This window comes from Pogona vitticeps, chromosome 14 (genome assembly GCF_051106095.1).
Source record: "Pogona vitticeps strain Pit_001003342236 chromosome 14, PviZW2.1, whole genome shotgun sequence".
NCBI lineage: Eukaryota > Metazoa > Chordata > Lepidosauria > Squamata > Agamidae > Pogona > Pogona vitticeps.
The window spans coordinates 4,760,367-4,786,198 of NC_135796.1; the positions used below are offsets into that span (position 1 = coordinate 4,760,367).

At 44.3% G+C, this 25,832-nt stretch overlaps 1 protein-coding gene across 2 annotated transcripts in view; it reads right to left on the reverse strand.

Moving 5' to 3' along the window:
* Positions 1–4,772: 4,772 nt before the first annotated feature.
* HSPB8 (heat shock protein family B (small) member 8) overlaps positions 4,773–25,832 on the reverse strand; it is a 35,802-nt gene continuing 14,742 nt past the window's right edge. For both annotated transcript variants that reach the window (XM_072983610.2, XM_072983611.2), the window contains exons 3-4: positions 20,608–20,671; positions 4,773–7,118 (exon numbers count right to left, since the gene is read on the reverse strand). In XM_072983610.2, the coding sequence (XP_072839711.2) occupies positions 6,959–7,118; positions 20,608–20,671 (224 nt within the window). In that variant the 3' untranslated portion in view covers positions 4,773–6,958. The remainder of the gene's footprint in view (positions 7,119–20,607; positions 20,672–25,832) is intronic.

Here is a 25,832-nt window from a genome sequence, read left to right on the forward strand (position 1 = left end):
ACGAATACCACCATCCCAGGTGCAACTAATGTGGGTCTGGCGCCGGAATGGGCCCGCCTCCCGCCTGGAGTGGCTAGCTTAGCAGAGAGACAGAGGATTGACTTCCACAATTGGTGAGGAGAGCTGGAAGCTGGCAACGCCAGGACTCATGAGTGGATGGGCCGGGTCTGGCGGCCACCGGACCCACATTAGTTGCATTCAGGACAGAGATATTCATATATTTTTGTGTGTTTAGCCATCCTTCACTCTCAAGAGACTATGGTAACATGCTCTGTATGGAGGACTTGGAACAGTGTCTAGTGTGGCTGAGAAGGCCAATTCGAGAGTGACAGTCCCTTCCACACTGATCACAAATGCAATCTGTCCCCCGTCCAGCTCCCTGATTTGGCTGCTTTCGGGACAGCCTCTTTGCCTCAGCCTGCTGGACAAGGGTCTCTTCAAATTGGGAGAGGCCGTGATGCACTGCCTGCCTCCAGGCTGAGCACTCAGAGGTCAAGGTTTCCCATCTGTTGAGGTCCGTTCCCAAGGCCTTCAGATCCCGCTTGCAGATGTCCTTGTATTGAAGCTGTGGTCTCCCTCTGGGGCGATTTCCCTGCACTAATTCTCCATACAGGAGATCTTTTGGAATCCGACCATCTGCCATTCTCACAACATGCCCAAGCCAATGTAGATGTCACTGTTTCAGTAATGTATACGTGCTAAAAATTCTAGCTCGATCTAGGACTACTCTGTTTGGAACTTTGTCCTGCCAGGTGATACCAAAAATGTGTCGGAGGAAACGCATATGGAACGTGTTCAGCTTATATTTGCAACCTCTTATCTGTCTGTAGTTTGTGTGACTAGGAGGAACACTTCTGGACTCGTGTGACTTTCCAGCACTAACCAATTATTTCTTCCAGCCTTTGATTCACAAGAGAGCCCCACCTTTCTGCTACTGTTTCTTCACCTCTTTTCTTTGTTGGAGCCAGTCGTTTGTTTGCTGTTGAACTGTTCGGTAAAGTATGTGTTCAGTAACTAAAGTAGCATGCCCAAAAGTCTGTAATTTCAAGCAGCAGTCATTGAAGAAAGGTTTTTTTTATTCTTTCTCCTACAAATGTCTCAGAGTGAGTCACCGAGACCTTAGGTGCTGGTTAATGAGAAAGGGGTGCACTATCTGGGGAACTTGTTGCTATTCTCCTCTGTGGACCTGTGTATTCTGCTGCATAGAAAAAGGAATTTTACCAGAAATTCAAAACTCTGCAACAGCAACTGCTTCCAGACAACAGCTGCTGGGAGCAGCCAGGCAACAGTGAGATGCTGTGGGGCAGAGTTCTCCCTGGACCAGTGCTAGAAGAATACGAAACTATGACTCTGGTTGCCTTCTCCCTTTAGAATGAAGTGGGCACCAAATTATCCCTGGCCTCATGCAGCAAAATTGTTCGGGTGTCCAGCCATAGCCACCATGGTGCAGATGGTTGAAATGGCAAATCTGTTTTGTTCTAGAAAATCTGGCAATCCTATTTATGGAGATCACTAATTTATATGAGTAGCAACAAGCTCGCCATTTAAGGGTGTGCTGAGAATAAAACCCCTTTCTCCTTAATCAAAGCTTTATTGAGGTTTTAATCTTCAGATAAAGCCCAGGTCCTATTGGGATGTGTTCCTGGAGCGTGCCTAATGAATACAGCTGTACACTTGTGGGTTTCGGAGTTCTGGCCTGCGACCAGAATCGTACGATGTGCTAGCGCAGCCTCCAGAGATGTAATGTATCATTATGGAGAACCATGAAGTGTGAAATGCTTACCACCTTTAAAAGCTTGCCCTCTCCAGCAAACAACGGAGCGGTCCATCCCTGTCCGTTGGCAACGCAACGTTCCCAGATTTTAAAATTCCTGTCACATAGCTGAGCATGCATATTTATTCAACAGTGCAAAATCCATTTAGTAGAAAGAGGAACATGTGGCTGCCTAGGGAAGCCATCTGATCCCATCAGCCCTAGAGGACCTAATCAATGGCCAATGGCCATCAAGGAGAACCTAATCAATGGACGATGGGAGTTGTGTTCCAACAAAACTGAAGGACTACATATTTCCAACTTCTCCGATGTACCAATACCAAATTTAGTCCTTAGGGGTGGATCCTTATGTTCTCCAAATCGCGAAGCCCATGGCTTGCCAAACTACAACATATATTTAGGGCAATATGTGTCTTTGTGTGTGCAAGCACATGCCCAACACCTCAGTGAGGGAGTGAGCAAAATGCAGAAATGTTAACTTCAGAAGGCAGAGACGTTATAGTTGCCATAACTTCTGTTTCAAAAATTGTGCATACCTAGGCATTTCCAAGAGGTTAATACTAAGTTTCAAACCTTAGATGGAAATGTCACTTTTTGGACTACAAACCCCAGATTCCATGGAGGTAATTCAGAGCCCTTCTGGTTAAGGGATTCTGGAGTTGTATGCAACAGCAGCTTTTCTCGAAGTCCAACAATTCAAGAACTTTCCAGTTCAAACCAGGTTGGCGAGCTCATGGGGATCATCTCTCTCCTTATGCAACAAAATAAAGACGCTTCCTTGTCAAAGAGCCTCTTCTTTTTTACAACTTGGATCTATATATTTGAGAAGAGGAGACTAGAGGAACTTCCTTGCCAATTCAGAGCAAAGGTTTAGATAATGTTGTGTTATGCTTCCACAAAAGCCAACCATGTGTCTCATCAAATTTTCACAAACTAAATGTTGTAGCAATTCAGTGGTCCCCAACCTTGGGCCTCCAGATGTTCTTAGACTACAACTCCCAGAAGCCTTCACTACCACCTCTGCTGGCCAGGATTTCTGGGAGTTGAAGTCCAACAACATCTGGAGGCCCAAGGTTGGGGACCATTGTAAATGTAGCTTTTCCCTGGTTCCTCCACCCTCCCAGGCACTAAGCAATTGGAGGTATCCTACTTCTGCATCTTGAGGCTCAGTTTCACTCTTATAGTTCAAAGTGAGCAGTCCCTAGCACGTTCTGTGGGTACAAGGGTCACATCATCCTCACTGCTGTTGACCCTTTAATTCAAGGCTGGGAAAACAAGGTCCAGCAATGTTCTGGCCTAAAACTCCCATCCATGATACCTTAACACTAGAGATGCTGGTTAGGGCTTCCAGAAACTTGAGGACCACCGCTTCCCTAGCCTCACTTTAATGTTTTCCTCTTAGTCCAGTGCCCTTGAGCTACACCAGGTAGCTGAGTCAGTCTGCCATTTTAATTTCCCCAATGGCTTGCATGTAATTGCCTTGGAGCGTTTTGGGAAAACAAAAGAGTCCTCAGACATCCCATTCCAATGTTGCAACTGTCGCTCCCACGGGAACCCACCACTGTGCCTGACCAACAGAAAAGATGCTACATTTCTTACCACCCTAGGTGGTCTGCATTGGGTGGAGTACCTCATACCAAGGTTTCAGATGAACCTCCTTTTAATAGTGCTTCATCCACATTCAGTCCAAAGTCCCCCATCTTTTCAATGGAGCTGACTTCCAACAAGGTCTACCCAGGATTTCCCAAACATGGGAAATATTTAGGGGTTTTTTTTGGACTGCAACTCAGCATGGTTGCTAGTCCAGGAAAACAAGTTTTCTCATCTCTGAGACATTGGAGTTTAAGCACTGGTCTTCTCCACTTGGCTCTAGCTGACAGAGTTTACTGTATTTCTTCAAAAACAATGTAGACACCATCAGCTTAAAACTTGCTCCTGTCTCTTGAGAAATCCATGTAATTCCCTTGATAGGGTTTCGGCTATCGGGGTGCTGTCTGAAATCTCAAGAGCACTGCTATACTTTCCTGGGGTGAGGAGAGAAATCTCCGGGCACAGAGTGTTCCCTCATTTATGCTCCATATTAGGGGGTGGGTTTTTCTAAATTTCTTGGACTACAAACCCCACAATTCCTCATCCCGAGAGTTGTACTTGACTTACCCACAACTTACAGACATCTAAATGTGCTTCAAGTTCAAGTTACAGTGGTACCTCACTCGACGATGATAATCCGTTCCACTGAAATTGCTGTTTAGCGAAATCATTGTCTAGCGAAAAGCATTTCCCCACTGGAATGCATTGAAACCTGTTTAATGTGTTCCAATGGGGAAGAATCGTCATTGTCTAGCGAAGATCGGCCATAGGAAAGTTGCTTTGCGAACCACTGATCAGCTGTTTAAATCGCTGTCTTGCGAAGCTTAGGTCCCGAAAACACCCGCTTTGCGAGTGCAGAGGGAGCTGTCAAACTCGTCGTCTAGCAAAAATCGGTTTGCGAAGCAGGGACCAAACATTGTCCAGCGAAATTCCCCCATAGGAATCACTGTTTTGCGAATCGCTATAGCGATCGCAAAAAGTCAATGTCTAGTGAAAAAACTGTCATGCGGGGTAACTGTCTAGCGAGGCACCACTTCAAGTGGTTCTCAAGGGCTCTTGAGCTGCAGTTCTCAGAAACCCTGGTTAGCACAGCTAATAGTGATGGCTTCTGGGGATTGCAGTGCAAGAACACTGAGCAACCCATGGCTGGCCTAAGTTGGAATTCTTTGAGGCTTAGCTTCCAGTTCCGAAAAAAAGCTCCCAGCTAGCACTGGGACAGAAAGAGGAAGAGAAAGCTTGGTTGCAACTAGGCCAAAGGAAGTCCGATCTGCACCACCAACACCCTGTAATGGGACATCACACCCAACGTTGCTTCTTCATGGTCTCCCATTGTTTCTCAAGAGACAGAGGTTTCCACTTATTTACAGAAGCAGAACCTTTGACACCACCACTAAAAGTAAAACACCACTAAAAATTTCAGCTTAAGTTTATTCTTCAAAGAAAAACACAGATCTGGTTCAAATGGTTGCAAATTCGAATACTGTAGTTGCATATTTCATTATTTTGGGGGGTACCACTGCCTTGTCTCTCTAAACCATCCTCCCTTCTCCCAAATCGCAGTTACTTGAAGACAACACAGTTTGTATAAGAAGCAGGTTGCCTTTTTTTAAAAAAAGAAGGGGAAGCTTTATAAGATTTGTAATAATTCTACATTCAAAATCTTATTGTCTTAAATATCTTACATACACCCAAAACTAGACTAATAACAGAGACAACTCGTTGCTATGTCCAATATACAAATAAACAACACTGGAGCAGGTAAGACCTTGATGAAATCATACAGGGTGTTAATTTGCAAAGGTGTGTTTCTCTAAGGAGGAGTTGTCACGGCTGGTACTGTTGCAATCCCAAGTTTCTATAAGACTAATTTGGTTTGGCTTGTCCTAATAGTGCTTGAGGGTACACGAGACTGTCGTTATGGAAAAAACAATAACAAGAAAACAAGAGAGTTCCATGTTCTCGTGAGAACCACGAAGCCCTTGGTGGCCGTCGCTAGTTCAACTCCGATGCTTCCGGATGTACATTTGTAAACTTTACGGAACGTTGGAAAGACAACTTTAGTGCAAAATCAGTATTTGAGTGGGAAGCACTTTGGTGAGCTGCTAGTACTCTGTGACTCAAGAGGCACTCGAAAAGTGATGAACGCAAGGGTGAGATGCTCAGCGCAGAGGGCCAGTCCTTCCTAGTGCTGTGTGGACCTGAAAGAATGCTGGCCAGTGCTTGTCTCATGGGACACTCAGTCTTCCCTTATGAGGACTTCTGTTCCTGCATATGTAGCACGATCAGGTATACTAGTTTCTCAGGCTTCTCACTGCATACACAAGGTAGGTATTACACAGGGGCAGGAACATCCGGGTAGGGGCCAAGACTTCAGAGGGTCAACCAGGGCAGTGGGCGCAAGAAGACGGTCAAGATTCTGCTCAGGTCAACTGAGGCAGTGTGGTGAGACATCATTTGAGTACCAGAGAGCCTAACGTCTACACTGTGGCGAAAAACTACAGTAGTTGGACAGTCCTAAATGATGCTTCGGTGGCAAATTAAGCACCTACATACATTGAACAAGACCAATGACAATGATAGCCCCATCTTCCTCAGCTGCAGAAATCAAGGATTGAAAGTCAGGCAGCTGACGTGTTGTGCCTTCCTCAGCCGAGAATCCACTTTGGGAAACAGGTAGGCAGGTAGAGAAGCCCTTCTAAGAAGCGGCTGGACATCACCGTTCAACATTCGTGGACCACTGTCAAGGTCCCAGAACCTCAGGCAACGCCATCCCTGATACCGGCTTCAATGGTCTCTCAAACCAGTACTTTGATCTGAGAGCTGGCAAAGCGGGTCGGAAGGGACCTGCCGTTTCGATTTCCCACAATGCCCCCGAGACTGCGTTGTTCCTTGGCATTCTGGGAAATCTAAAGGGCAGCTTTATCACAACACACAACACAGCTAGGTGCTATCAGCAGGTAGGCAAGCGGGCTACTGATATGGATGGAGGGCATCAGAGGGAGGTTTGTTCAGGATTTCCTCAAATGTATGGCCAGTGGCGTCCTTACTCAAAAGATCTAAACCGGAGAGGGACTCCCTGGTCTGCTAGATGTTTTGAACCTCAGCTCCCAGAAGCCGTGGCTGGCGTGGCCAGTGGTCAAAGATTATGGAAGGTGTGAGGCCAACCTTTGGAGGGCCCAAGGCTTCCCTATCCTCAGAACGTGTAAACCTCTGCTGCTTCTCTTTCTAAATTCTTTTGAGTTTATGTCTTCAGGTGCTCCACAACTTCTGGGCCGAGCCTTTTTGCTTCATAGCCATTCCGGGGGTCGGGCTACAGAACGATGGGGCCATGACCAGATGGGGCTGTTATTTTCAAAAATGGCTACTGATATAAAAGCTACAACGCCTTCTCCCCTTGCCATGCAGATCCGACCAGATCACCGGCGAAAGCAGCAGGACTCGCCAGGGGATGGGGTGGGGTTTGACATATATTTATTAAAAAAAATGGACAACATCAAATGGGCTTCTGGTGAATGGGGGTGTGTGATCCGATGTGAAGAGAAGGTAGTAGGGTGCGGGGGTGAAGCGGTGGGGGAATGGCAACGAGGGCGTGCTTCAGGCAAAGGCGGGTTCTTTGCTGTCCATTGGGAGCTCGTTGGCAAAGCTGATGTCTCCATACTGGGAGTAGGGAGGGATCTGTGGTGCTTCAATGATCAAGAGTCCCTCCGGGGACAAGGAGGCGAAGACGGTGCTGGGATCCACCTCTCCGGGAAGCCTAGAAGGCAAAACAGGAAACAGGAGGACATTTTGTAAGTTCCAAACCACGCTACTCCTTTGTGGAGCTTGTAAAAGATGGCCAACATTGCATTATAGGTTCATCTGGGCACAAAACCTTCACCATAAATTGGTTTTTACTGCGACATGTTGATAAGTTAGTGAAGGCATGGGTTGTTGTTGCACTCCGAGAGGGAGCCATGGTACACAACAGGAAATATCTGTATGACTTTTTTAATTTGCAGCAATTTGCTTGCAAGAATTAGGCAGAGGTACGACCGGACAAGGAAATAGCTCTAGTCTTGGACTGCTTTGGAAACAGCGCAAGTTATTTCCCAGTGATCACACAACGAACAATCCAGTCTGGCCAAGGTTCCCTCTAAGCTGGGCATATGCCTCTTACCCCTCCGCGCAGCAATTGTGTTAGGTTCCGGTTGTGATGGAACCCAGTGCATGTGTGTTTGGAGTCTTGTGTGCAGAAGCAAAGTTGCGCGCACAAGAGGCAGAGTCCCACCCAGTGGAGCTGAAAGTGAGAGGGCACATGGAGTCTGACCATGATCCACGCCCATGCTGGACCCTTTCGGCCCAGCCGCTGGGCTACTCTTTCTTTGGGCTGGGTTAGAGCGATTCCCGCACGATCAAAAGCGTCGCTTTAGGGGAAACTGCTCCTAGCAAAGTGATTAGAGATGGGCACAGAACGCAGGTTTGGCAGGTGTGTCGTGGTTATGAGCCCCATCTTCTTTGGCAGGCGCCCACTCAGAGACAGCATCCTGGCTTCCCCGCTCCGCCTTCTCCAGGCACTGCCCTCTGAGCGGGTGCCTGTCAGGGATGGTGGCAGCATGGAACCTCGGAACACCTCTTGGGCCAACTATCAAATAGGCAGTTTGAGCTCCTATCTAGACACAACCCTTTCTTGCTGTCTGATTGCACTCTGACCGCATGAAGGACCTATAACAGGAGTTTGGCTATTACCATATTTTTCTGTGTATAAGACGCCCCCATGTATAAGACCCCCCACTTTTCTAATCCAAAATTAAGAAATCTAAGTGGGGCTTAGCAAGCGTAGGTGGAAAGGGATCAAAGCGCTGCAGGATCACTTTGATCCCTGCTTTCCCCTCCGCTTGTTTTTGTTCTCTCCTCAGCTTACTTCCATGTATAAGACAACCCTCAATTTTTAGTCTAAGGATTTTAGACAAAAGTATAGTCTTATACACCGAAAAATACAGTATTCCTTCCACTAAAACTCCCAAGAAAAAACAGAGAGATGACAAGCATTCCTGCCTCCCTTTTTATTAATGAATATAATGCCCAGAATACTAGCTGGGGCATTTTGAACATTTGGCCTCTCTCCCTCTCAAATTTCTAAGCTCTGTTCTTCCCTGCCCTTTGCAACGCCGTTCCTGAAAACTAAAGATGGATGAGAATTTCAGTTCAATTTGTTCTTCATCACAGCCACACCGTCACTAAATTAAATGTGGGTGCCTGCTGCATTGCATACATAGTACATCGGTGCATTATTTATAACAAATGCTCCGAAAATCTCATCACACATATTTTGTGGGCATACATGTATAATGTGCTAAGTGCGCACTAAATAGGAAGGTATATCAAAAGCAATCTTTGTGCCTATTTTTTATTCTTCCTTTTTATTCTCTGAAAAACAGTGGCACACTGTCATTATATGCTACAATACATGTTGACGAAGTGTTAATAGGCAAGCACCGGGTACATTTATCACTGCTTTGATACACTGCATTTTGGAGAATGAAAAATAGGTGCAAAGACTTTTCAGCGTACCTTCCGATAATTGTATATTAACGCTGATGGATGGAAGGAAACCTACTGTTTGGATGTGCTTGTTGGAAAGCCAGGATTGGCTGCAGCTGGGAAAAGTTACTTTTTTCCCTACTCTTCGTCCGAGAAGAGGAATGGTTGCTTAGCTCCACACCGCAGTGAATTCAGTGAGACTGTGTTCCAGATAAGACTATTCAAGATTGCAGACTTCATATGCTATTTATTTACATTTATATTTTATGCAAGAACAGATTTCTAAATGATCCAGATTTAAAACCCTGAAAAGGCAGCGTGCAAGTCTTTGATCATTATCAGAAAAGCAAAAACGGGTGGTGGTGCTTATGCACAATCCAAAAATGAGGGTGGGTGGGATCTTTATTCATCATGTGTTCAGTCAATTCTGACTTATGCTTGCCCTTTCCAGGGTTTTCTAGGTATGTATTTGGAAATGGTTTACCCTTCCTGTCTTCTGGAGCGTCCTGGGACTGTGCAGCTGGCCCAAGGCCACGCAGGCTGGCCTTTCTCCAAGGAGGCACAGTGAGGGAATCGAACTCCCAACCTTTGGCTCCACAGCCAGAGACCTAACTCACTGAGCTATCCAGCCAGTTGATATTTTTATTAGACTATTAAAAAGACACACACAGGCAATCTGTAGAGCCCAACAGGATTATTAGACTGTTGAGGAATGGGTAAAAGGTTGCCCTTGACATTTAGTCCAGTCGTGTCTGACTCTAGGGCACGGTGCTCATCCCTGTCTCCAAGCCGTAGAGCCAGCATTTGTCCATAGACAGTTTCCGTGGTCACGTGGCCAGCGCGACTAGACACGGAACGCTGTTTACCTTTCCACGGAGGTGGTACCTATTTATCTACTCACATTTTTACATGCTTTCGAATGGCTAGAAATGAGGAATGGGAGGGGGCAGCAAAAAGTGAAAATTGAGCCTCCAAAAGAGCCTCCTCAAGTTAAACATGAAATCTGAAGTGGCCCAGAAAATCAGTGTCGGCCTGTCTCTTTGGTTTCACAAGAGTTTGTTATAGGAACACTGGCTGGATGGCTCAGTGGTTTAGGTATCCGGCTGTGGAGCCACAGGCTGGGAGTTCAATTCCCCACTGTGACTCGCAGGAGAAGAGCCAGCCTGGGTGGCCTTGGGCAAGCTGCACAGTCCCGAAGATGCCTCCAGAAGAAGGGAAGGAGAAACCACTTGTGTGTATTCTCTACCTCGTAAAACCCTGGAAGAAGTCACTGCAAGCCAGCAGTGACTTGATGGCATATTATTATTATTATTATTATTATTATTATTATTATTATTATTATTATTATTATTATTATTATTATTATTATTATTATTATTATTATTATTATCATCATCATCATCATCATCATCATCATCATCATCATCATCATCATCATCATCATCATCATCAGAGCATGTTCCACAAATATTCTCCCCTTCATCCAGTGAGTGGATATCCAGTAAACGTTGCAGTTAGAGTAGGCTCACTTAATCAGTGGAACCTACGGAGGAGTTGGCTCACCATAACCCCGCTGATTCAATGGGTTTCCTGAAGTTATAACTTACTGCTGGATTTCAGCCAATGTCTTCCTCCTCCTTCAATATTTATTTATTCATTTAATTCCTTACATTGCCCTGCACTTTTCCGCCTCCAAAAATTTAAGGCAGCCCGTATATCTCGGTTCCTGCCTTCTTTATCCTCATCACATACGAACAGTACAATATAATTATAGAAGAGAAAATGGTCTTCCTTTAAAAGATCCACAAACAGAGTCATTTGGCTTTTGAAGGCCACAAGGAGACTCTCTTATGGGTCTACACACTTTCTTTGCTGTAATTACTAATTAAACTTCTCTGAGAACGGGTCAGATTACACCGGGGGGGGGGAATGATGGGAGAGCGGGTTTAACAGCCAAATAATGTATGCTTTACAAAAAGAGAGAGAGAATCTACTGACTCCTCCTTGGATTTTAACACAGGCTTTGTGTTGAATCTTCGTACATTCTTTGGCAACAGGTTTGGGCAGGACATCTTTCTAATCTTAAACTGCAGCTTAGATACGAGTGCAAGACCATCAAAGTAAACATGACGGCAGAGCATGTCCAAATAAGGAGCGCGTGCAGATGCTCAAGAATCCAGCCAAAAACTGGGAGGTAGAACACTAAATCTTAAGAGTGCCTCTGATTCCACCCTGAGATGGGTACTTCTTTTTGTGGGTGGGTGGATGTGTAAGTGATTGAGATGCTATTGGGAGGAGATGACAGAAAGTTGGGGGGGAGAGATTAGATAGATAGATAGATAGATAGACAGACAGACAGACAGACAGACAGACAGACAGACAGACAAACAACCCTTGTTCCAATAGTTTCAATGCTCCTGCACCAGCTACACGAAAAACACAGAGTTCTGTACGGCTGTTCCAGCTTTAGGATAAAGTCTCCTCCAAAGCAGTCAAATGGGAAGGGTTTCTTGACAGCCTCATATGGCAACGATCAAGTTTCTTCCATCTGCCCCAACAACCAGTTCAAGCAAAGCATTCTGGATTTGGGCCATTCCCCCCACTCCGGTACATTAAACTTCCCTTGCCCCCCTGCCTCTACCTCCTTCTACTTTCTCTCTTCAATTTCAGACTGCAAACTCCTCGGGGCAGGGACCCACCCTCTTTGCTTCAATAAAACACCATCCGCACAGATGAAATTGCATTAGGAACGAACAAGAAACTGCTTCTACCTGGCTGTTAGGTGGGAAGATTGATTTTTATAATAAAATATACGTCCTCTTGTCCCAGAATTTCTGGTACAAATTCAAAGGACACTTGCTGATTTTATTCAATTATTTTGGACTACGATCTTGACAGATTATTTCTTCCCATTTTTTAAAAAAATCTCCTGCCCTTCCACTAAATCCAACCTCCCCAGACACAGGAATTGTAGATACGATCAAACTCAATTTAATAGGCATGGCCCTGGGGAAAACCTATTGAAATGATGTGGGTTCCTCTCTCTGTTATGAAATGCACTGCAAGGCCATGAGTTTTTGAAGACTGCCTAGGAATGAAGAAAACAGACTGTGTCCCCCCCCCCCCACAAATGTTCCATCACTCCCAATCACTGGCCATGCCAACTCTGCATCCATTCTTAGCGCTGCCTCTGGAAAGTGTCCAGAAATTTCAATGGGTCCAAAATTCAGCAACCAGATGGCTTATTGGGACCGGTCCCTGGAATCACATAAACCCCATTACGTCAATTCCACCGGCTGCCGATCTGTTCCCGGGCACAATCCAAAGTGTCGGTTCTAACCTATAAAGCCTTGGGTCCAAAGTATCTCAAGGACCACCTCTCCCTTAATGAGCCCACCCGGGCATTAAGGTCATCAGGAGAGGCCTTTCTCTCCATCCCACCACCTCCGCGGGTATCTTTGGCGGGAGACACAGGAGAGAGAGAGCCTTCTCTGTGGCTGCTCCTTTAGACTCTGGAACTCCCTCCCACAGGAGGCCAGGTTGACCCCATCTTGGCTATCTTTCCCCAAGCAGGCAAAGACCTTTCTCTTCAGGCAACCTTTCCATGAGTGACTGGCTGCCTGGGTTGGATTTTTTAATGGATGTTTATGCCTTCCTGCTTTGAATGTATTTTCAATATTGCTTTTGTTTACCATTTCTCCGGGCGGTGTTTGTTTGATCCCCTTTAGTATTTGTATACTTATTGTTTTTAGCTTTTAATGACGTAAGCGGCCTTGGGTCCTTTTTAAGAGAAAGGTGGGATAAGTACAAACAAACAAATACAGTGGTGCCTCGCTAGACAGTTACCCCGCATGACAATTTTTTCGCTAGACATTGACTTTTTGCGATTGCTATAGCGATTCGCAAAACAGTGATTCCTACGGGGGAATTTTGCTGGACAATGTTTGGTCCCTGCTTTGCAAACCGATTTTCGCTAGACGACGATTTTGACAGCTCCCTCCACACTCGCAAAACAGGTGTTTTCGGGACCTAAGCTTCGCAAGACAACGATTTAAACAGCTGATCGGCGGTTCGCAAAGCGGCTTTCCTATGGCCGATCTTCGCTAGACAACGACGATTCTTCCTCATTGGAACACATTAAACAGGTTTCAATGCATTCCAATGGGGAAATGCTTTTTGCTAGACAATGATTTCGCTAAACAGCGATTTCAGTGGAACGAATTATCACATCTAGCGAGGCACCACTGTATATAAATGGCTCTCTCAGCTGCCTAGGGCTTCTTCCAACTTCATGAGATGCCCTTTTAAGAAACAGAAAAGTGATCAATGAGCTCAAAGCAACCCTTATCTACAAATTATTTCCCCTGCAGCCTTTTGTGGTTGCTAGTGACCCTTTCTAATGTCTTATATTTTCAATAATCTGGGCCGGGAGGGGGGGAATTGAGGTTATGTGAGACACATATCTCAAGTTGTGGGTGGTGTGCTATCCACCTTTTTTCCATCTTTTCCACCCAAACAACAGAGGTCCAGATTATTGGTGCCAGATACTGTTTGCTCCCTTTTGCTAGAGCCACTGAAGGCAGAAAAAGAGAGGCCATGTAAGGACTATATGATGTCCACCCTGGTAAATAAACAAACACACACAAATAATCTCTCTCTCTCTCTCTTTCTATCTACAGAGTGGACACCATATGATCTTTATATCCCCTCTGTTTTCAGGAATGTAGCAGTACTTTTAAAAGCCAACTGAAAACATGGATGTACATCCTGGGCTTCCCTCCTATCAGCACTTGACTCTCTTTTCTTGCTTGCTATTTATTATTTTCTATATTATTTGGCACTCTATCTGTTATTATGTCATAATGTTTTTGTGTTAACTTAATGTATATACGTTATGTTGGAAGCCGCCCAGAGTGGTAGAATATACCAGATGGGCGGGATATAAATCAAATCAAATCAAATCAAATCAAATCAAATCAAATCAAATCAAATCAAATAAATAAATAAATAAATAAATAAATAAATACTCTATTTACATTAGCCATATGCCTTTGTAGGTAATACATTAAAAGTTACTTGGATATGAAGCCAGCATACTAAAATCAAGAAAATAAATGCAATCATCAGAAATAAAGGCATACTCTAAAAACAGGTCAATTAAAAATAATTTAATGTTGCATGATCCGACCATATATGGTCACGAGTGGCTTCATACCCAGATACAGGAGGGAGGGTTTAATTCCTGTCACAATGCAAGCATCATCTCACCTACCTACCCAACCCCACTTGCATCATCATCACAATGCTACTTGCCATTCCAGGTCATAATGGGACTGCCTATAAAAAGCCCCCACATCTTGAACTCAGGAGCATTTCTCCAGGATGGAGCTGGAGGAGGGAGGGCCCTGGGATCTCTTAGAGAGGATGGCTGGGGGGGGGGATCCCTTGCTTGTGGGTCTCGGTTTGAGACCTGCACTTGCTGCCTAACAGCTTCTGGATGTCAGATAGTGCTTAATTAGAATGCCCCAGCTTTGCTGGGAGAGAGAGGAAGGGAAATAAGATTTGCTCATCCCTGCTCTCCTTAGAGAATCTGGAAGGCCATGCCCACTTAAGTAGACATGGGGTGGCCGGCAGGATCCTGCACTTAGCTTATTTCATATTAATGCAGGATCCTGCACTTGGCTTATTTCATATTAATTCAGGATCCTGCCCTTGGCTTGCCTCTCAGATTGCTTAAGATCAGGACCTTGAATAGGCAGGCTTAAAGTCAGGGCCCTTGGCAGTTCTTCAGGTAAGACCTAAGACCAGCAATCATTAAAGAGGTAAGACAAACTGGACCAAGAAAGAAGAGGTGAGTTACTCTTAAGGAAGATGTAACCATTCGGGAAGACTTTGTGCCTGGTTCCTTGTTGTCATCCTCTCTTGACAACCCCGGCACAAAAAAACGTTAGTCATTCAGCCCTGGGCCCTCAGATATGCAGCTTGTCCCCCATTGACTAACTGGTCTCACTTTTCTTTTTAGGATAGGATGGCGGATGAAGAAAAGCAAGGGATTCAGAACTGACGCCGGAGATCTACAATCATATCTTCTAAATACCTAGGCCAGTCCACCCAGTGTTTAACCTGGCAGTGCAGGCTCAGCCGGTTGCCTGAATTGGAGCCGAGAAGGAATTTTCCCTGTGGAACCCCATATTGGCCCTGGTGGAAGACATAGGTTTTTGCCTTCTCTGCAGTGCCTTCCCCTTGAACTGCCGCCTCTTGAGTAGCAGCCAAGGAGGAGTTAAAATGGGTGGCGTGCTGGGGGGGGGGGTCTTTGTGAAATAAAATCTTTAAAATGTACTTATGGTTGTCTTGTCTTTTTTGGGGGGGGATTTGGGGCCAACACTCCGGGCATGGAAAGGTTCCCCTTTTTTGAGTGTAACTGTCTTGAACCCCCCCCCCCAATCAACATGTTTCGAGAGACTCCTCCACCCATTTATCTCCAATCCACAGCGATGTGTGGGACTTGGTAAGAACCGAAAAGAGATGGGCTCAAGGAATCATTTTTGGTCTTTGGTTTATGATGACGAGGACAGTCTTCAACCTCAAGGCGGTGATGATGGACATGCCAACAGCAGCAACAATGGGAATGATGTCAAACCTGACTCAACACAAGAAGCCAAAAAAGGCTCAGCTTAACCTGTGAAAGGACTCTGCCACCTTAAAAGGATCCAAAGTGGCTTACATCATTTGGCTATTAAAGGTTAATTTTAATATTCAGTCACAATGATCAGAAACTCATTGAATTAATAGGATTTATAATTTAGATTCGATTCATCCAATACATCTGCCCTAGTTCATAACTGATAATAGCCATTAGATTTCACCCTGAGAGTTTAAGTACTATTATATTGCTTCTAAAGAATAGACCCAAATCCTGTGGTTTGCCATAACTCAAATAGTCCTAAAGCCAGTTGCTCCTCCCAGTTAGATGCAACCCAAGTTAGGATACGGTTAATTAACAATAGCAGAAGTGTTGGGCTCATAACTTTTCCAGTTAAAACATTTAAGCCTAAATCCAGGTCAGAGTCTCAGCTCAAGTGGCTCCATTGAACCAACCGGTGATGTGTAAATCTAGTCTTGAGTAATTTCAGCTGACTCAGTTGGACACTTTACAGGCAGAACTACCAACTGGATTCAGGTCTGAGTTATTAATGGTAGCAATTAACCCAACGAATTGATGTGAGCTTTGTTAAGTAACAAGTATTTCACTTTTTGACTGAATCTCAGATCCACATGAAGGAAACAAGACTGTGGCCCTCCAAATGTTCCATCATCCCCAATCACTGGCCATGCCGATTCTGTACCTATTCCTGGAGAAGTCTGATTTGGCCACTGTGACACATGCTTTAGTTACATCCTGGCTGGAATACCGTAACACACTGTATATGGGGCTGCCTCTGGAAAGTGTCCAGAAATTTCAATGCATCTAAAAGCCGGCCATCGGATTGCTAACTGTAACAGCTCTAATCTATAAATGTTCTAACCTATAAAGCCCTAAATGGATTAGGCTGAAGCTATCTCAGAGACTGCACCTCCCTTTATGAGCCTGTTTGAGTATTAAAATCAGGAGAGGCCTTTATCTCTATCCCGACACTTTTACTGCTGCGTTTGATGGGGACACGCGACAGGGCCTTCTCTGTGGCTGCTCCCAGACTTTGGAACTCCCTCCCACAGGAGGCCATGCTGGCCTTACGTTGCTGTCCTTCCACAAGGGCCTTCTCTTTAGAAGGGATTTCCTTGAGCGATTGACTGCCTGTGTGTTTTTTTTTGTTTTAAATAGACTGTTGTACCTTACTGCTTTAAATGTGTTTTGGTATTGCTTATGTTTTTTGTATGGCATTTGCTTGATCTTTTTTTTTGTATACTCACTTTTTTTTAATGGTGTAAGCCACTTGGGATCTTTTTAAGGAGAAAGGCACAGTAATGAATGAATGAATGAATGAATGAATGAATGAATGAATGCTGCCTGGATCTGTTGGGAGATGTCATCTAATGTATGGTTGGTCACAGGTTCCCCACCCAGCACAGCTTGACCTCTGATACTATATTAGGAATAGAAAACGTCTAAGGATGCAGGGATTCAGGCCCCTCTGACTCCACAGATAATCACAGTTAACAAATGTTAACATTCAGTTATTAGGGAAATCCTAATTCATTGGTGGAGGCATTTTATGGTGCAAGAGGAGAGAGTCTCTCTGTGACCAACAGAGGACAGCAGGCTCGGCAATAAAAGGGCTGGGAATATCAGATGTTCTCCATTGATTAAAGATTCCACCATGAAAAAGACTCTTTTCTCTTTTATAACCTTCTGGAATTTTGGGGGGTAAAAAACAAACACTAACAGAAAACAGAAGCAGCAGAAAGAGAAAGTTTAGGAGTATGACTCGTCATCATTTAAAAGTAAACGATGAAGGCTTAGAAGCCTGATGACACATCTATTCTGAAATAGATGTTTAAATGCCTGCGGGTGAGTCACCGCTCTTGGCAGAAGCTCCACAGCTAAACAGAGAATGAGCGTTTCTTATCCACCTGCCATCCTTTTCCCTTAGGAGAAGCATCCGTACCACATTGGCCACGCTGTGGATCTGTCCCACTAATCTTATAAACTTTCCAAAGGTGCCTCTCCCAACCTTCAAATTTTTCAGCTACTCCTCCAGTAACCCCTCACTACTGATCATTGTTTGTTGGAACAGACAGGAGTTGTTGGTCAAAAAGTCTGGCAAGCCAGCAGTTCTTCACTGAAAACGTTATGTTTTCTGCAGGCACCATAACGAGGACCATAATGGCCTCGAGGCAGGGAGCTGACCCCGTCCTCTCATTTCCTCAGAGGATATTTGCATTATAGAGACCCAGTATGGTGTAGTGGACAGAGTGTCACAGTAGGATTCAGGAGACCTGGGTTTGAATCACGGCTCCACCTCAGAAACTCGGTAGTGGGAGGCAAGAAGAAAACACTCTCTGAACATCCCACGTACCTTGAAAACCTTATTAAAGTTGACCTTGAGTCAGAAGCAACATGGCAGAGAAGAAAGCCTTCTGCACTGTAAGTGTACCAGTTTAACAACTGTGCCTTCTCCTTAGAACTCTGAGAATCGTAGTTCAGGTATGTATGGGTGGCGGTGGGGGAGAGTAGCAAAGCCATAACTACAGGAGTTAGGAACCGGACATGCAACGGAAACAGTATAGTCCCAATCGGTTCTATTTTTTTGACTCAGTCAGAGACACATACACATATCAATGGGTGCGTTCACATGTCACAACAAGCCATGAGTGCACAGGAGACTTGAACTGTTGTACTGTGTGCAAATGATGGGCACATACTATCTGGCTATTCATGCTTAGGGCATGGTGTATTATGGCAGACCATGCCAACGAAGAGAGGCAATCGCCAGCCTCTTGCAAGTTGGCTTGGGGACCCCTCTTCTTGTTCGTTGGGAAAGAAGCAAACCTGGGAGGCCTGGGTACACAGAACATGGGAAACTCTTCCTGTTAGCAAGAATGATCATGGAGCATGCATGTGCACGTTGTCTCCCCGAAGGAAGGTAGAGTTATTGCAATGGCTTGGCTTACCATGTTGTGCAAATGCATCCGATACATAAACATGGGGCTTTTAAATATCTGGGAGGAAAACACAACAGAAAGAGCCAAAGTAGCCACTGTGTAACAGCTTGGGTTTATAGGTTCAACTGATGCTTCAGGCTGGTGATTAGGATGAGTCATGCTCCTAAACTTAAGCATCACGCTAAATAAACTACAGTGCGTGAATCTGTAAATGACAGCACATTACAAGGGAGCTACTGCCCTAAATTACTAGGGAGTGCCCTAATTGTGATGAATGCCCTTACTCTCTGGTGCATGCAAGTTGTTACGCGCCATCAAGTTGCTTCTGACTTACGGCAATCCTAACAGGGTTTTCAAGGCATGTGAGATGTTCAAGAAGATGATTAATTGTCATTGACACCCCCGTGAGTTTTTGTGGCCAAGCAGATTTGAACCCACATCTCCCAAGTGCTCGTTCAATACTCTGCCCACTGCATCGCACCGGTCCCAGTACTGCTTGTTGCTTGCACATGGCACTTTAAAACACCCAGTTTGTTAGGGATCACCCCAGGACGCCAGTAGTTGGCAGTGCGCATGCTCTCAACTAGAGAAACAGATCCAAAACTGTGTCAGCCTACTTGGCATGATTTAGACAGCCGCAGGTTTCGAGAGTGGGACCAACAGAGGTCAAATAGCAAATAAGTCATTCATTCCTCTCCGTTTGCTGTCTCGGCAGACAAATCCTGTAATGGATGCTACCAGACAAAAATATTTCTTATCCTGGTCATAGCTATAGGACCAAAGCAGGTTCAAATAGGATTCCCTTTGCCTAGAAACCAAGGTCTGGCAAAAGTCCTCTAGGACGAGTCTTTCCGCTCCCATCATCTGCCTCTGATCAAACCAGTTTCCAGAGGACCCAGCATGGCGTCAGCATTTAATTTTTATGCACGCTCCTGAGTTTGGTCGGACGCTAGAGGGAGAAAACAACTGACGCAAGTGTAGAGCTGTGCAGGAGTCAAGCTATGAACAGAGGCACAGAATCAGACTCAGCCAGTCTGGAGTAAAAGAGTAAACCGCCTACAAGCCAATAAATAATTTGGAAAGGTGGAGAGTGGGGGAGATATATTGGAAATGCTTCAGCGCTGCAGTCACGGTGGGCATGTCTAGCATCCTTTCATGGCTGGAGCTGAAGGTTGTTGTGTTGTCGTTACATGTCGTCAAGTTGCCTCTGGCTTATAACAACCCTACACATCAGCAATCCCCAAAATTCATACTGAATGGTCCCTTTTATTATCTTCAGATTTTATACTTTGGAATTGTGCACAAGATGCATGGAGATGTCCTCAATGAACCGATTTCCTGCAGGTACACCTCCCACATACGCTACAATAGTTAGGTATTTTACCTATTCTACTATATTTATTGCTAGCAGCAAATACAACCCACAATCCGTCCTCCATAATTGTTAGTGCTGTGAAGCCAAGTATTCCCAGTATGCTTGATTGTTCCCAGTTTCAGATTTAGTCTCCTTGTCTATCACTGCAAAGTCTCTCCCCGGTTCCACTAGGGATTCAATGGGACAAATGACTCCGAATCCCATCTAAGCTTCGGTCTCCTCTACTAAAGTCTTGGCTGCTCTTCCAAGGCCAATCACCTCCCAGATGTTGAATCAACAGAGCACAAGGTTTACAATCCATTTGGAAAGCCAATCTACCAATTACGGGTCAACTAGAAGCTGAAAACCGTACAGATTCTAGCCTCCTGAATTCTACCTGCAGGCTATAATTCAGAATTCACACTGACCAAATTCAGTGTGACCTGGGAGCAGTTGTATATTTCCCAATTTCCTTCCTCCGAGATACATCTGTGATGATCTCTGCTATGAAGGCACACACTTGGGCTAAAATATTCCTCGCACACCCAGAATATATGACTGAAGTGTTTAGGCAATCAGACATCAAAAGTATTAGCCCTAAAGATCAATCAGCAAATAAATTGCTTCCAAATTCAGGTCATAGTGTATATTACATAAAAGGTAGGTCATCTGTCTTATCCTGATGAATGGGACTCTGTACTCTTGGCCTTGAAATTCTTCCCCATTGGGGGAAGAATTGCTCTTGAGAAACTTAAGTCATACTTACTGGATTTTCTTGGTGAAATTCTTAGACACGATTCCTCCTTCCGCCTGTTGTTCTTCATGTTTACCTGTCAAAAGCCAAGCCAAAGGATGGAAACGTTACTCATTGCAAAAAAAAGGGACCATTCAGTGTTAATTTTGTGAAAGAAAATGTGGTACTCACTAGCTAACAATTTTTGCCTGTCCCACCATTCTTTTTAGGTGTATTGTTTCATTTGTTAGCTGCCTTGAATGCTAAAAAACATCCCAACCCTTGAGGCACCTTTGTAAATCATTTTAATCAATAAATAAGAACAAATGGAAAAACGTAGCCATAATCATTTTGTGTTTTGTTTTTAGACCATGGTATGGAGACATGAGTATTTTTGCCAAAGCCACAAAGCCTGTCCTGTCCTACGTGCTGGACAGGTTCTTGAGGAGCAAGCCAAGCTCTGAGGAACAGCTGCTGCCCTGAGGCAGCCAAATAAAACATCCAGAACCATCCGTATGGGATGACCATCTCTGAGCGGGCACAGATCTGCTGCCTACCTCCAGTGCAGACGGACAGGCTCTCTTCCTACATCACGGTGACAGCAAGCCAAGAGAGTTGGCAAGCAAGGATGAATCCCAGATGTAGCTTTGCAGAACAGCTGAAGAGGCCAAAATAATGGCCTCTTGAAATTCTCCCCCCATTTTTAGGCAGAGAACTATGTGTGTAGGGGGAGGTCCTACTTCACCTAATATCTCCATGGGCAGTAAAAATTCCTAAAGTTTCTCAAGCACAGAGACTTCGGGACTGGCTGTGGCATTCTGGGATTTGTAGTCCAAAATTAGTAACATTTCCAAGCGACTGGGTCAGGATCCCCATTAATAATGGGAGGAGCACTGCTCCTCCCTTCTGACTGTAGGCTTGGTTTTATTTTGGCAAATGATGGCAACAGCAACTTCCATGTTGTATGCTCCACAGGGCGCTCGACTGAACATCTTTCCAAGGCATTTGTGGGTGGGCGTGCGCATGTAGGTGGAAAAAATGGAGACCCAATTCAGAGTCCAATTAAAGTTAATATTTTTGGATGGATATCCAAAAATATTCTGGATCTCAGAATTTTCTAGCTGGAATTGGATATGGGATTCTGGGAATAGTATTCCAAAACATGAGAGAGAATCAAACCATATGTTACAGATAGCTCATCATCATCAGAGGGAATTTCTAAGTCCTGAAACCATCTGGTTATTACAGCGGGAGCTTCTTGTCCCTTTCCAAATGAACTCCTTTTGTTGTGTGACTGGTCTTCAGGAGATAAATCTCAACTCAGCTTGTAAATCTGATTTCTCAGACTTAATGGTCTGCCGGAATCATGTCTCTGAAACACGCCAGTGACTTGGCTTCTAAGAACACATTATCTGAATAGTTCAGCCTTAAGTCCTGCTCCCATTTTTTTTTTAAAAAAGACCTTCCCTCACTACTCTTAAGTTTCCTGCATTAAATGACGAACATCTCAATTTATCCCAAAACGTCACTTGGGAGGATGAGTCTGTGGGGGTGACCTAAAACGGGGAGTCAAATTTTACGGTGTATAATTTTTACGTGTGTCATATTCTGAGGATGGGCAGCTCTGAAGGCTTGGTTCAGGCAAGCGCGTGGTTGACTAAAATGCCAAGGGAGATGGCCAGCGACCCAGTAAACATCACCGTGGGGCTCCATCACAAGACTCTTCAAACGAAACAAATCATACATGGCTGCCAGCCAGATATCAAGTAACGCACATGATTAAGGTTCAGGTTGGCCTGATTTTATTTCATACTATTACTGTGTCCTGTTTTTCACCCTCCTGAGTGTATATTTCAGTCTCCTACACTGCTTCGAGAATTGAGACAAATCGCAGTTTGAGTACGGGTAGAGGGAATCTCGCCCTGAAATTTTGGGCTGAGGTCTCCCGACAACAGTATCCTTGGGTCACAAGCTGACAGCTAATAATCTGGAAGCCAGGGCCAAACATATTCAAAAGAAAAAGAAAAAGTACCCACGAATCAGCTGTTAGGAACATGGGAAGTGGCTTTGTCTCACCATAAGTCCCTCTAGCCTATCAGCTCCTTCCAACAATTGGCATCTTTCATATGTGTTGGATTACAAGTCCCATTGTCCACACGGTATCAGGTGCAGGGCCAACCATAACTGTTGGCAGCTGTCCAAGGCGTTCTATATGGGCGCTGTATATATGGGATCTTCTGTACTGTACTTTAGCAAGAATCACTAGGGAACAAGGAATAACTTTAGACTCCTTAAAAACTGGGAAAGGAAAGGAGGGTGACTCTATGCAGGTTTTATGATCAGTGATGACTTGGTACCTGGAACTAACTTTAAAAACAAAACCTGAAATGAGGATGCACCCATTTTACAGATAGTGGAACTGAAGGAAAGAGACAGTCCTGAGGCCAGGCTCTCAGGATTTTTCCACAATGACTTGGGGCCAGCTCACACAATAAAGAAAAGTGTGGAAAAATCAGGAAAAGGCTGCATGGTTGTGGGAAAAAAAAATACAAAGTGTGTGCAATCAGTTCATGGTGTTGTTCTTGCTTCAAAAATTGCACGCTGGGGGTGAGGTAGGATGAGGAACGTGGCCGGCAGAGAAGAAATGGCTAATGCTTCCCTATGCTGCGGTCCAAGTAAAAAATTACCCTTCTGTTTGCAACAATAAAGAATCCCTTAATAGCAATGTGGAGTTGAGAGAGGCAAATGTGGCTTAGGATTCACAGTGCAGGGGGAAAAGGTGACTCTTCTTTCATAGAAGCTGTGAGCACAGCCCTTGATCAGGTGAGTTATTTTTAAAGTAAAAATAAGGTGCACTAATTGTATGTGGCTCTTTATGGGGAACACAGAACTCCCTTTATGCAACAGTTTTACTAGCTGCAGGTCCGTCTCTGCCCACAATTCAAAGTCACGACTGTGACCTATAAATTCCTATACCACTCGGGTCCAAGGTCCCTGAGCAACTGTATTTTCCTCCATGAGCCTGCCTGGGCTTTGAGATCTGCAGGAGAGACGCTCCTCGAGGTCTCACCGCCTGCTTGGTGGGGGACATGAAAGTGGGGATAAAGCTGGGAAAAGCTGAACAACATAGGAAAAGAAGCAGACCAACGATGAGATGGGTTGATTCAATACAAGAAACCATGATCTTGTGTTAAGAGCAGGATCATTAATCTTGTTCTTAATTATAAGAGCAGAGCAGGGCTGTTGAGGACATGACGTTCTAGATCACCTGATGATGAGGACCCTTGACATGAGAGGGCCTTCGCTGGGTCGGCTCTTGAGGTCTGGAACCCTTTGCCAAGAGAAGGAGGGTTACGAATCAATGTCCTTCCACTAGGAGTCCAAGATTTTTTATTTATTTAGTAAGCCTTCAGCGACTACCATCATCCTAACGACGTTTAGTTGGATGTGGTGATTTTCTTTTTTAAAGGTAAAACATTATTAATATTTTAATTGGGAGGCTATTAAGTCTTATAATTTTAACTGGGTTTTAATATTACATGATATCCATTCTATTGAAGTGCACTGTATTTTAATGCTTTTCAATCTACTGTAAGGCACCATGAGTCATAGTGTTGGGAGACAGTAACAAATAAAACAAAAAAGAATTACAAATAAATAAAGCATCCAATTTATTGTTTGGTTGCTCTCCTGCAGGAGAGCACCATTGGATAGCTGTTGTGGTTGTCATTTATATTTACATTCAATGTTTCCCCCCATAAGCCCAAAACAGCTTACATCCGTTTTATTCTTACCACTATAATCCTTACCTATGAGGTAGGTAAGATGCAGAAACAAGAGTGAGTGGCTCAAGGGTCACGCAGCAAGCTTAATGGCTCCGTGAGGATTAGAATCTGGATCTTCCAAGCCATAGACCAATAACTCTTACCCAGTGGTCCCCAGCCTTGGGCCTCCAGATGTTCTTGGACTTCAACTCCCAGAAATCATGGCCAGCAGAGGTGGTGGTGAAGGCTTCTGGGAGTTGTAGTCCAAGAACATCTGGAGGCCCAAGGTTGGGGACCACTGCTCTAACCAGTACATCTCACTACCTTATATGTGGCATCTTCCTCCGTGACAGGCTGGGGTAAATCTGGAATCCTGATTGATTGAAAAGGTGGGGAAGGGGATTTAGGATGAGAAGACTAAAACGGCATAGTGGTTAAATACAGTCTTTCTGGGCTGGGAACCTCGAGAGGAGGAAGCAGAAAAGCACGAGATGGGAATTTCACCATCCTCCTTCGATTTAGCTTTCTGCCTGGCTCAGCCGTAAAACAGAATGGGAAAACCTCCCCATGTCAAAGGAACTGGTGTTTTCTCCCAGAAAGAGGTGTTGTGCCTTAAACAATGGCAAAAAGACAGGTGGAAAATTATTAAGTCATGCTTTTCCTGGCATGGTGATATAGTAAGATCAGAAAATCTCCTCCTGATTTCTTTCTTTCTTTCTTTCTTTCTTTCTTTCTTTCTTTCTTTCTTTCTTTCTTTCTTTCTTTCTTTCTTTCTTTCTTTCTTTCTTTCTTTCTTTCTTTTGGAGTAATTCTATAAGGGTTGTTCTTATGAAGCAATGATTATCCTAACAACAGTGTAGACACAGTAAAAAAAATTTCCCTCCGCAAACTACACAGCAGTATAAATTCCCAGCGACTTTATTTTTGCCCAGAAAACAGCTATTTAAAAAAACATACATCATCCTTTCACCTGCTGTAAGTTGCATGTTCTGGAATTTGCAGCTAAGTAAGGGGGGGGGAGAGACAGAAAGAGACTCTGTTCTTTATCCTTTCAGAATATTTTCACTCTTACTATATATAAGCAGGATATATTTCTGAATACAGTACTTACAGTATCTCTCCCTTAAAGGATACTCCTTTTGTAGTTAAATTTAAATAGTGATTAGTTGAGCAAAGATATGAATAAAAACGCAGACGCAAACTTTGCTAACAGCAAAATTCTATGCTAATCTTTGCACTCTTCATGCTAATTTATAGCTTTTCTATTTCATAAAGAGTATTTTATACTCTTTATACTAATCTGGATAGTAATTTCTCTTTGAATCTCCTTACCTTTATTCGGAATGCATTATTATTATATTGTACTTCTTAATTCTCAGCATTGCTGGTGCTTATAGGTGGGCCAAAGGTTTAACCCTAAACATTGGGAGTCAAGTTATAAAAAATTGTGGGTAAGGTGATGTGCAAACCCACTGATTTTTGAATTTCAGGGAG